Source organism: Phragmites australis, chromosome 1 (genome assembly GCF_958298935.1).
Source record: "Phragmites australis chromosome 1, lpPhrAust1.1, whole genome shotgun sequence".
In the NCBI taxonomy this organism is placed as follows: domain Eukaryota; kingdom Viridiplantae; phylum Streptophyta; class Magnoliopsida; order Poales; family Poaceae; genus Phragmites; species Phragmites australis.
The window spans coordinates 34,545,877-34,559,172 of NC_084921.1; the positions used below are offsets into that span (position 1 = coordinate 34,545,877).

General features: G+C 42.5%; 1 protein-coding gene across 1 annotated transcript; it reads right to left on the minus strand.

The window, feature by feature from the left end:
- Window positions 1-208: 208 nt before the first annotated feature.
- LOC133916354 (mitogen-activated protein kinase 10) lies at window positions 209-6,347 on the minus strand. The gene is made up of 10 exons (XM_062359992.1): window positions 5,874-6,347; window positions 4,420-4,828; window positions 3,634-3,761; window positions 3,453-3,512; window positions 2,671-2,820; window positions 2,416-2,571; window positions 2,076-2,287; window positions 1,857-1,955; window positions 1,222-1,388; window positions 209-1,146 (listed from the first exon to the last, which is right to left on the minus strand). The coding sequence occupies exons 1-10, from the start codon at window positions 5,895-5,897 to the stop codon at window positions 707-709; spliced, it is 1,845 nt and encodes a 614-aa protein (XP_062215976.1). The 5' UTR covers window positions 5,898-6,347; the 3' UTR covers window positions 209-706.
- Window positions 6,348-13,296: the final 6,949 nt, after the last annotated feature.

A 13,296-nucleotide genomic window follows, 5' to 3' on the forward strand; every position in this document is an offset into this window, starting at 1 on the left:
ACAATACTCATTACTGAACTAGGCATAACAGATGACGCTAGTTGTGTCAAATTGACAGTAATATGAGAACCTGGTATAGGCAGCTCAACCGAAACAAACGAATGCTCGAGTTTACCTACCGATTAGTACGACATTGCACCTAATACAGTTCTAGATTAAAGGGTAATATGATTTCGGAACTAGTCCAAGATCAGTCTGCAAACATTCAGAATAAGAAGATCCTGGCAACGAAATAGCGCATGGCTACTTAAAACCAAGCGAATGTGTGCAATATCTTGTATCTATCTGAAGACATTCTGATGTAGCACATTGATTGATATATAAGAAAAATCTCTATACAACATTAATACGTTAGTGTTCCTTCCTTTCCCTTCGGTCTCCTCGCTCTGGAAAAGAAATTGGCGCCTAAATTGCTCAGATTACAAGCCACTGGACTACCACATAGGGCACACTTCCTAGGCACAGGCAGATACAAGCTGATGGCCAAAACTGAACGAAGGTGTCGATGCCCTTCGATAACAATGGTGTTTCCAGATCAGACACAACCTATGAGCAGCAGGGCACCATAGTCAACCTTGGATTGCTCTGCGCTCTAAACTTCGCGGCATCCAGCCTAGGTTTGATCGGCCACTTCATTCTCAATCTTTCGCCACCAGCAGGCAGCAGAGTTCCAGCAACGCATAGAGGATTTGCCATGATTCGGCTACTAATACATCCTTGACATGCCGAAGGGAACCACACTGACCTTTCTGTGAGCATTTGCTGCCACTCCTGCTGCGGTAGCAGCAATACCATTGAGTGATCTCGTGTACAAGTTTGTCTCTGCTGCTAACCTATCAGAGGGCTCACTTTTCGGCCCTGCTGATAGATGATGAAAAGGGGGTGCTCTCATGTCCAGAGCAACATCAGACACAGTAGTTGTACTGTTTGCACAGGCATATGCCTGCTGATGCAGCGTATACCTTTCAGCCTGCGACGGCTCAGAGCAAGCTGGCTTGCCAGGTGTCTGATAATAACCGAATGTTTGTGGGATTTGTTGTTGGGGAGGATATCCTGAGTTCATTGCCAACCTTCGTTTGTCATAGGGATCCTTGGAGTTTCCATTTTCGTAAGGCATTACTGGACCAACAACCCTTCCTGGTCTCGCTATAAAACAGAGAAGCATTATATGATTAGACCAACATCAGCCAAACGTGTATACGAATATTAACCAAAAGGTACCTGTTGGCACTCTTTGTGGAGCCTGTGAGGTTCTTGGGACATTGCCGGAAAAATTTTCTGCCTCACGAGGATTTCTGTAGGACTCATCAGATGAAGCCTTGTCCTTTGATGGGCCAATACGGGGTTGTTCCTTGACAGGAATTGGAGTGGAGTGAACAACAGTAGACCTGCAAAAAATTATATAATTACAAATGCACGATTCAGGCATGGTTATTCTGAACTGCATGTTAATCAACTACCAAGTTTGGTGACAGAATTATAATATTTTTTTCAACTCTGCTGGCAAGTTCAGTGGGATTTGTTAGTGTGCCTCAGTTCCTGACATCTCAATCTGGACTGCTTATAAAATTGACACCTGACTACCAGTACTAACATTGGAAAAAATTGGCTTCTGTGTTCTACCATTCATAATAAATTGCATGAAGCCTAACGCAACATTGGAAAATTGCATGCTCCAAGAAACACCAGTGGAATTTTGTCATCCTAGTTCCAGTAACCGGAATCCAGTGTGTTCCAACTTCATGTCAACAGTGAGCTAGTTCACCTTTATTGCGAAGGATCCTAAACATTCTATCAAGATCTCTTATATACAATGGAAAATAAAGAATGAACGTCACGGAATATTCCAAGATTACCTAGGAAGAGAAGAATGTTTTCTGTCCATTGGAATCACAGGGCCATTTCCACTATTTTCTTCGAGATGAGCAAATTGCTTCCTGAATTGATCGACAGCACTGGACAAACAAAAACAGGTACAGAAGAGTTGCGGTCAGGAGTTGATGCAATTAATGAAAAAATATGAATGTGCAAAAGCACCATAAACATATATAAGTCCAAAGATACATTTCTACAACCTCGGGTATAGAAAGGTTGTCCTCTCTGTGCCGTTGATATAGTCTTTCAGCAATTGTGGATGATATTCCAATATCTCACGGAATATCAGCTCCCTTATGTCTTCCTTTGTCACTCTTCTACGCTCAAACTCAAACTCCATCTTTGTGATTGGTTGACAAGATGGTTCTCTCTCAACCTTGGCTAACCCTTTAAAGTATGGATGAGCCAATGCCTGATAGAAATCATTATTCCAAGGAAATTTATAGTTTTCCCAGCAATAAGCTGAAGATACTAGACTTGGTAATGAAGAGAAAACAAACTGCAATGAATAGAACTGTAAATCAGGAACAACATAGTTACCTCTTCTGCAGTTGGACGGTCCTTCGGATCAAATGCTAAAAGCCTTCGCAAAAGATCCAAGGCTAAAGGATCTGTATTGGGAAACTTCTGCAAAAATGGAATTGGCTCTTTCTTTCTCATGCTGCTCAGATACCTCCTTGCTTTCTCATTGCGGACCTGGGAACAAAAGAAACTATCAATGTCAGCCCTCAATGCCTTAAATGATGCATACCAGATAAACTACAGAAGATTTCCATAATTTAACATGCACCATACCCGGGAAATGGTATCCATGGATGGTGTGCCGAGAAGATCAGTCATCAAATCTAACTGATGGACAACATTTTTACCAGGAAACAAAGGCTTTCCTGTTAGCACCTCAGCGAAGATGCATCCAATGCTCCAGATGTCAATGGCTGGTGTATACTGCAATGGGAATAACAACTCATTCTCATTTACAATAACATCAGACTCAGCATAGTAGCATGATCATCATTTGATGCCTGAAATGCTTTTGATATTCTTAAGACTACTATAACTCAAATGATTGTTAGCAGATGTTACTGAAGACAATACAAGTTCAAAACTCGATGCAGCACAGAATAACAGAAAATCTGAGCAATTTTATGTCTGGACAGAAATCAGATGATCAAGATCAACAGTATAAGGAGTAAGGACAAGAATAGCCAATTGTAGCAACATTTGGCTAAGAAAGGACAATAGATTATATAAAAAAGTACAAATTTAAAGTACATTTATAGATCTGATATTATGTGGACACATTATAACCATAAGGAATTACTAAATAAAAGTTGTTGTGTTCCCCAGAACTGTTACGTAAGATTCTCGTAAGTGGTTAGATTTTTGAATCAGTAAGGAATAATAAAGTATAAGTACCTGTGCTACAGAAGAAATAAGGGACCAAAACAATGAACAAACTAATGGGTGGTCACTTAAGAACGAGTAGTACTATTAACAAGATGATGAGCCATAAACAAATTGACCCTCCTTGTCTCAGCTCAATATTTCAATCAAAATTTAACCAAGAGACATCTTACCTTTGAAAAGAAGGATCCACAGAGCTCTGGAGCTCTGTACCATCTTGTTGCAACATAATCCTGCAGAGCGAATGAACAAAGAGACATCATTGTGACAACTGACAAGCTCGCTCACATACAGTAGCCAGAAACAAAAGCATGAAGTGAAACCAAGAGAACATAAGTATTCCACAGAACATACTGTCCAAAAGATCGTTGTTGGGGTATCATTGAATGCAACCCGTGCCAGTCCAAAATCACAAATTTTTAGTTTGCAGTTAGAATTTGCTAATATATTCTTCGGCTTCAAGTCCCGATGATAAACGTTAGCTGCAGTTACATAGACTTACTATCAGCAACAGCTGCAGGTAGAAAAATTAGCATCCGCACAGATTATTTATACAGATACTGTAAATGAAAAAAAATGTATTGACAAGACCATGATATATCATTTGAACCAGGCACTATGCAAAATAATTAGCAAATATTATCTCTATACTAATCTGAATTCAAAAGGAGGCATTAGAGTGCGCCACATCAAAAAGTTACTACAGGATAAAATCGTGTCAATGGTAGAGTGGGTTTGCGTCTAGTTGTTCATTAAAACTTATACATACAATGAGGAAATAGAATGATTCTGCAGTTAGTAAACCTGACTCGTTGTTCCTTCCCTACAGATGAAAACAAAATATTGATGGCACCCCCCTCCCTGCCCCCCCACCCCACCCCTTTTGTTCCACACGACAAAAACAACAAAAACAGTTTGGGATGCCATTTTTTCACTATCAAACCTAAATTTGTAGCTATCACAGGCATGTACAGGTTACACCAATCATAAACGGAAGGCTGCACAGCGAAAATATCTAAACAGAAGGCATGGACTCGATGCAATTTCACTACAAAGCGCACAATGGCATGAATCATATGATATATGTAACCTATAGCTTCCTGGTAAACAATGCAGATCTGACAGTAACATTCTCCTTACCTGTGTGAATGTATTTCAGAGCACGAAGCAATTGGTAGAGAAAGAATTGATAATGTTCCTTCGTCAAGTCATCATTAGCCTTAATAACTTGGTGAAGATCGGACTCCATAAGTTCAAAAACAACATAAATATCTTTGAAGTCCCTTCTTGAAGGAGGCAACATAATATGTTTGATCTCAACAATGTCAGGATGTCTTAGGAGTCTCAGGAGCTTGATCTCACGGAGAATCCGTGCAGCATCAGATATGTGCTCAAAGATGTCGTGTATCTTCTTGATCGCTACTTTCTCTCCTGTGTGGACATCTATTGCGGAGCATACCACCCCGTAGCTTCCCTTACCAATGACTTCCTGAATCTTGTATCGACTTGCGTCCCCATACTCCGTGAAAAACTCTGCCTCCACAGAACTCTGCAAAGTTTTTGCAAAATTGAATTACTAAAGTTTGTACAATCAACCATTCAATGACCATCAGTTCCCCCAATCATATGCCGACAATCAATGCCAAATGGTAAATGCGGCATAGTCTTAAAAATGGAAATGACACAATTGGTGATTTGCAGAAATCATTGCAGATATCCAGATGCTTTTAATGGCCCAAATTCAGAGGACCAATCATTGGGAAGAACTAGCATCAACGAATGGATGCAAAATTGAACAGATTTACATATCTAGACAATATCTTTACAAGCAAGATCTTTAAGCATCCCTTGATAAAAGTGAAATCCTCGCACACAAGTCTTGTAGTAAAGTCAAATGTTCGTGCACAGATCGGGGCGAACCCCACAAGAAAAAGGAACAGCTTTGCCCACCGACAGGAAAAAAGCAACGGCCTCGGTGTCTTCGCGTGGTGGCGTCTCGAGGCCACAGGAATGCGGTCAACTTTTGCATTTGAATTACGAGCTGTTATAGTAAGAACGCACCAAATTTCACCTTTTTTTTATACCAAATTTCACCTTTTTTTGCCCGAAATAGGCAGAAGATTTCAGAAATCAAGAGGTGCGGCGCGGATGCAGAAAATGCATGAAACAGCAACAAATGATACCGTATCCACAAGCAAACAGAGAAAGGGAGACGGACATAATCATATCAAAGATTCAAAGTTTCTGGAAAAAGATCGGCAACGGCTAGCGGCCAACAGAACCATATCGACAAATTGACCTTTCTAGAAAATAGCAAAGGAAATTCAAACATTCGAGTTGACACGGCACATAAATGAGGTAGAACACCACAAAAGGTCTTCAATCTATTAGAAATTAGAAAGATATTAGACCTTGAGAAGCAACAAAAATTTGCGCCAAACAGAAGGGCAGAAAAAATCGAACTGTTCGGCGGACGGAGACCCAAATCAATGCAACAAAGCAGCCGCAGGAGGAGCTGAACCCAAGCTCAAACACGGCGCGCAAATCTCAGCGAAATGCTCGAAACGAACTGGGATCTCTCGATCCGAGACTACCTTCTTGCGCTGATCGTGCTGCATCTCGCCGCTCGCCGGATCTCGCACCAAACCTCCCCAAAAAGGCCGCACCTTTTCCCAGCGGCAAGCAGGACCTCAAGCTAGGCCAGGCCTCCTCTGAAACAATCCCCCGAACCGACGGTCAGACACGCGGCATTGGCACGCGTGGCGCCGCGCCGCCCAGGCCGAAAACCACACACGCCGCAGGGCGCCCCCGCGCGTCGGCGGGCGGATCGGCCAGAGCGGGGAGACGGCGAAGGGAGGGCGGAAGGAAACCGCGGGAGACCCTAACCCCAGCGACGCGTCGCGGGGCAGGGCTAGGGCTCCCTCTCTCTCCTCCTCCTCCTCCTCCTCCTCCTCGTGGTCTGCTCTCGCTTGGGGAACGGGGGAATGAGAGAGAGGAGAGAGAAGAGCGGTGGAGAGAGAGAGAGAGGAAGGAGAGGCGAGGGGCGGGGAGGTGGTGGCTTGGTGGGCTCTCGTTTTTCTTTTGTTGCCATGAATCTAGGGGTGCTTTGATATTCGCGCGTGGACGGGATTGCCCCCGGTTGGCCGCCCGTCGTGGACTCGTGGGGTCGCCGGGGTTGGCCGCCGTCCGATCCGCATCATCCCTTTTCGCTGCAAGCGTCTGATCCCATCTAATGCTCACGCAAGGCGTGTTAAATGGTGGGCGGTCAGTAAAAAAGGCCTTAATCTCGACCGGCCAAATTTGTCTCTATTTATGCCTGCTACTCCTGCGATCAGCCAGATTCCGAGTACAACTCCACTCGCAAGCAGATTAAATTCTGGATTTTGGATAACACCCTGACGATGATATAGGCCTGCATGTACCTAACCCAACGCGAAAACAAACTCTGGGTGCAAAAGGAGCATCAACGTGACCCAGCCTTCTCCATTTAATCATGTCTCGACTCGTGCCCTGCTGCGCCGTCAGAAGCCCGACACCTGATCAGACCAGAGTCCCGTCACCCGTGCGTTTTTCTCGCCGAGCGGTGGCAGCACGGGTAAAAATACCTCCAGCCGGCGCGCAGTGGGGGTACCGGCGTACCGCGGCTGCGCGAGCTTGATGTGCCCGTGGTCCGGTCGGGTCGGCCTCTTTACCGTTGCAAAATCCAAATTCGAGAGCTTTCAAACCTTCTTTCCTTCCCTCCCTCCCTTTTCTCGTACTTTTCTTTCCTTGTTTCTTTCTTCCCCTTCGCCTCGTCTTCACTCTCTTGAGTCTCTTCTAGTTCTACATCTCAGCTTTGCCACCCGCTTTTGAAAAATCAAGCCCCGTTTGTAATATGAAGATAGGAGTGGCAGACAGCCCCCGATATCGAATCCATACCGCGAGAGTCTTGGCGGGCCCGTTTCCAATTCCTGGCTTCGTATTTGCGCTGCTCGCGTACCATTGGCTTTTCTTAAAGGTGCATCAATCTGCGATGGCGTTAGGCCATGGCATCTGCGTTTTCCAATAGGGGTTAGGACGCACTGGCCTTTTTAGCCTGGGTGGGCATTAGGTGGTGAGCATTACGACGGAATTGAGATTTCAACTAATCAATATGCTTTCTAAGCTGCGTCGTCAAGGCTCGTATGGTGTGTGCGCTAACTTCTTGAAAGAAAATCATCCGCCCTACGACTTTTAAGCATCATGTTAGGATGATTATTGCAGGTAGATGCATGAGGCTGGGGTAAATTATGGAGAACCGAAGCATATGGATAAATGACTCTAGCATGTTACTTAATTTTGCCTTTAGACTCTACTTGCTTTCAATATAAGCAGGATATATATCCTTTCATCTGGGAAAACATTTTGCTTCCACTCGAAATAAAACTAAATAACAGAGCATAATATGTCAATAGAGATTCAAATCAGGGAATGGTACGTGAACAGTACAGCACCATTGTGTATCTAGTCTAGAATAGTTTTTTTTTCTAAAATATACTTAGATATGATATTCTACCTAACAAACCGATAAAGTTAGTCTCAGTTTATTTATATATCTAACCTAGACAACTGGTATTTTTGGCTCGAAAGAGACCAACTTTTTCTTCTGTCTGTCCCCGGCACAGAAAAACAGCCAGGTCTACCTAAGAATTTTTTACAGTACCGTCCATTTTTATAGTCAATAAACGAAAGAATAATCCAAATTAATCATGCAGCCCTATGCTAGTGAGTCAAAATGCATCTGTCACCCGGGGCGAAACTTGAGCACTAAATACCTGAGTGTGTATGTTTAATATTAGGTGGTATATAAGAGGTGAAATTAAAATTCTAATAACTATATATTTTTTTCATGACATCAGTATACTTGGATGGTCTATTATAGCTTTGATCCTGTCTGTCTCTCCATTAATCAAGCAAGGTAACAGATGAAGGCATGTAAGGCCATCTCCAGCAGAGGAGGCATTTTTGCAGATTCGGGCGCTACAGTGATTTGCGGTGCACTGTTCATGTACTGTAGCAACTCCAGCAGAACCGGTATCCGGTGCTACAGTACGCTACAGTGTGCTACAGTACTGCGGAGAGAGAAATTGGGACTGCAAATTTGCGGAGCTACTGTAGCATCCGCAACACTGTAGCACAACTGTAGCACAAACTGTAGCAGTACTGTGGCGCAATGCTAAAAGAGACTGACAGTGAGCCCGGAGGGAGAAAACAATGCATGTACTGTACCAACACTGTAGCAGTACTGCAGCGGTACTGTTCACAGAGGCTGACAGCGGGTCCGGAGAGAGAAAAAGAGGAGTAGAAAGTAAAAAATAGGGTAGCTGCTGGAGATGAAAAAATAAGGGATGCTGTAATAGTGATATGGGATGCTGTAATAGTATTTTAGAGGATGAAAATTTAAGGTAGCTGCTGGAGATGGCCTAAGTAATGTGACTAGCTTTTTTGTGCACTACGAGTCCTTTCATATTCGACTAGCAGGCGTACACTGACAGGACTGCTAAACTGCAGTTCTAGAAGCCCTTCCTGAATGTCTTTTTCTACCATAAGATGATTTTTTTTCTTACTGGCTTTCCACTGTGAAATACTCACCTATCCCCTGAGTCATATCTAGTATTCTGACGTACTTTGTATATATAAAAAAATTAGGTAAATAATATTGTAAAGATGTTTATATTGGAAAATATTGAATAGCCGATGATATTTTTTAATTTCACCCTTTTATTATAGACCTGGTTAAGTCCCTGTCACTGTCTGGTATAAGTTGCAGGTTATCACACGCGCCCATTTAACTTAATCAAATACTAGCTACCGTTAGTGAGTACCTTAACTCGCAGGCCCGCACAACAATTCTGTTCGGAGGTCGCCGTCTCCCGTCCCACGGCTTTAGGCGAAATCCGCCCCTTCTCTATGCGTTCCCGACGGGGGGTTTCGGTTTTTCTACACGCTGACTGCGATGCGTCGTTCGGTACACCTGACCGCGCGCTAGCCCTGGCCCCGCGATGCATCATCCTTTTGCCCCTTTTTCCTTCCGGTGGTGAAGGCTGCCGAGTTTTTCTTTCTTTGGAAGCCGTGGAGGTTGCGTCGCATGACGAGCAGAGCAGATCGAACCACCGACCACGACACACGATCGCGTTCGCGTTCGCTACTTTAATAGGAAAAATGTAAATGATATTCTTAACTGTTTAGAAGAGCGAGAATACGGACGGTTTTATTAAAAGATCATATATGTGTTGACTGCTTCTAAACACATATGTTTTTTTAAAAATCTTCTGTGTGTTGTTAAAAGACATAGATGGTTCTGTATGAAAAATCATTCGTGCCCAGTAATTCTGTACATATAGATGATATTTTAGTAAAATCATTTGTGTGTTTTCACTCTTCTAGACACAAATGAGTTTTTATAAATATCTGTACGTGTCTAGATGATCAACACAGACGGATTTTACAAATATATATCTGTAATATATTTAAAAATTCATAAAATATTCATAAAAAGCTAGATGAAGGAACTTTTTATATGAAAATTGTAGTTTTTGAAAAAATATACAACTTTGTAGTTTATATCTTTTTCATTTGAAATTATTTAGATGTCTAAATAATTATCTAAAGTTTTAACCAGTAAGGGTCAAAAGGATATAATATCCTATTACTATTAGTAATGATGTATATGTGATATGGTAAGAAATCTACGTGTGAGCATGAGGTCATAGGTGCAAAATATTTTTTCCTATATTAAAAATATTATTTTTTTCTAAAAATAATATCACATATGTGCTATGTCATATTATAGACAGATGGTTACCCATTTATGATAAGTTCAATATCACAAACATTTTTGCACAAACGGTTTCGTTCCTCGTATGTGATGTGTGAAAAAACATCTATGATAGCGTGATCTGCGGTAGTGGTTCCTCCCATGTCCTCCTTGTTGTCACCAACGTCACATGTCCATGCCACCCAGCAGGAGCGGATCTAGGTGGATCACCAAGTGACTAGGGCACACACAAAAAAAAAGTTTAGTAGAGTACCATGGCGACCCAACTTAGAGACTCGGCAGCCTAACTCGGCAACGCCTAGAACAACAACCGTCAGTCGTCATCGCTGGATCTAGACAACGACCATCAGCTATCACCGTCGGTCGAAGATGCGCCGGTCTCCACAATGGCATAACCATTCCACTCCTCCAGGCTACAGGGCTCGCGGCATCACGAGGTCACGCCCCACCCTCAAGACCCTAAAGCCCCGGCCCTGTCGCCCAGCTCACAGCTTAGTAGGTACGCTATGCCCGTATGCCGGTACACGGCCAGCCGCCTAGGCCCAACTCACCTACAGTTGCGGACCTGCTCTGTTGTCTCTATGCTCACTGCTCTACATTTGTTGTAGACTGTAGATTTGTTGTAAATCTAGACATAAGATATCTTGTAGGATCGAGAATGACGACTAAAGAGGGGTGAATATGTACCTTATTAAATTCTTTTGAATTGGATGGCATTCTCCTTTGTTTCACCCAACACACCTTAAAGCTCAAGCAAAACCAAAATTTGAAAAGAAGCAAGTTGCAATAAGAACACAAATAAAATCATGGCTCTTATGGTTATAGATGAATCCTAGATTTAATTGAAACCAATTCAGCAAATCATAGCCACAAAAGATTGCAACTTGAAGGAAGAAACACTTTGATCCAAAAAGATAGATACTGGGGAAGAAACTCTCTAAGTTGATGGTTTAGAGACAAGCGAATTCAATACCCAATTATATATAATTGTACGTGAATTTTATGACTCTAGAAACAAGAAGAATGACTCCAACAAGGTAAAAATTTCAGCATATGCGCAAAAAAGAAAATCACAAGTGAAAACCGAAAACTTGCAAACTTGCAAGAGAACCAATAGAGGGAAACTAGAAGGGGTTGAATACAAATATGGGAAGAAAAATAAACTTCATTACTTCTAAAGGTCAGGCTTATTTTAGACAGATTACAAAGATTTTTTGTCACAAAGCTATCACCTAATACATAGGCCAAACACTCATCTTCCTCTTCTCTAAAATTCTAGCACAAGTCTCTCATATGGATAGCTCAAGGGGCTCAAGTGACTAGTTCATAATCTCGCATAGCCCTACCCCTCTATTTATAAGTTTAGATTATTTGACCCCTGACTTTACTAGCTTTTTCTCAAAATACCCCTCTCAATTAGTGCACTCCTACCTACCATCAAGGGTATTTTAGTCTATTTTCTCTTCCATCTATCGAGACAGCCATGGAGCCTTCATGACTTAGCTTCGCCTCGACGCAAGCTTATAATGATGCCACGTGCACTGCACTCTTCCACAGTTTTGAGACCAAACCGCGAAACTGTCTCGCACGCTTCTCAAAGCGTGACTCACTGCTGCTTGCTTTGGCCCCAAACAAGCATCCCGATATCGACATGTGTAATCCGTCTTGCTATCTTGACCGTCGGCAAGTCTCTTCCGCTCCCGATCCCTCGAGCCTCCTTGTCACTTGCACCGGCATCCCCTTCACTTGAATTTGTCAACACGTCGTCTTCATCCTTCCTTCTAAGCTTTGCTTAACTTCCATGTGAATAGCTGGGACCACCTTTGACTCTGTCCGACCTCCTCAATCGTCTGGCACTAAGAACCCTGCTTGGCCTCGATCATCCCGCCATTGGTCACCAAATTGCATCTATTACCTGCACAACTTTAGACAAGCAAACGCATATATCTAATTCCATTATAGATTAGTCCATAATCAAAATCCTCTATTAAGTCACATCTTAGAGAAATCGTGAACACCAGATGATTCGGCGTGCACACCTCCTGAGTGCTGCACCATCTGGTGTGTGCAACTTGTCAAATCGATAAGTTTTGCAACCTCTCTACACAAAATGCTCTGGCATGTTCTTCGTCCCATCACCGGAACATCCAGTGTGTTCAACTTGTCCAGACCACGGCTTTACACCTTCTCTGCAAGAAATGCTCCAGCGATCACTTCGGTGTTCATACACAGTATCACCGGACCATCCGGCGAGCACTTGGCCCATCAGAGCTAATTTCCAGGCTCTCTGCAAGAAATACTCTGGCGTCCATATCTCTCAATCGTCGGATCATCCAGCGTTCACTTGAGTTTTTGCTTCTGAGTTGCATTACTCTGATGTGTACCTGATCTGAACACCAGACCATCCGATGCATTCATTTTTCATAGCGTCGGATCATCCAATGTGTACAATCTTCATGTACTCAGAATTAAGAAACGCCGACTCCAATTCTTCCGTGATTATGGTTGGTCAAGATCAACATTGTAGTACGCAAACATGCCTATGCAATCTCAAAAACATCAAACCAAATCAACACGCTTGTCAATCACTCATCACAAATAAATCAAGACATATTTTAACTTATTTTGTCAATCTCCCCCTTGATGAGTGCATTGATAGCCCTTAAAACAAAAAAAAATGGTTTGAAGAAGGCACAAGAAGCTCATCTAGGTGACAAAAACTCGAGAAGTAGCAGAAAATGTCACTTGGCGTAAGAAGATTGCAAAAAGCCTTAAGAGAGGCAGAGACAAGCCAAAATCCTCAAAAACCCAATAAAAGCCCAATGCTCTCCCTTGATGAATGCATATTTTTCACATATTTTCTTCCCCATTCATCATGCAAGATTCTTCTTTGTGCCTTAATGCATATTTTTTTCCCCTTTGGCAATGCAAACATCAAGGGCAAAACACCATACAATGTATGAACATGCAATCCTAATGAGCTTTTACAAGTATACCATAAAGCATTTGCAAATGCTAGCAATATCAAAAGGATATGGACTGTAGAATGTGGAGCTCATAAGCACACAAAACCTCAAAAAAATGCAATGTCATAAGAACATAAAGCTATACAAGTTAAACTGAAAAATTATTAGTGCATTTAAGTTCACATAGCCGAATCATGTTAAAAGTGATCATCACATAAGCATCCACTCGTACCGAGGCAATACAAGCGTTAATAG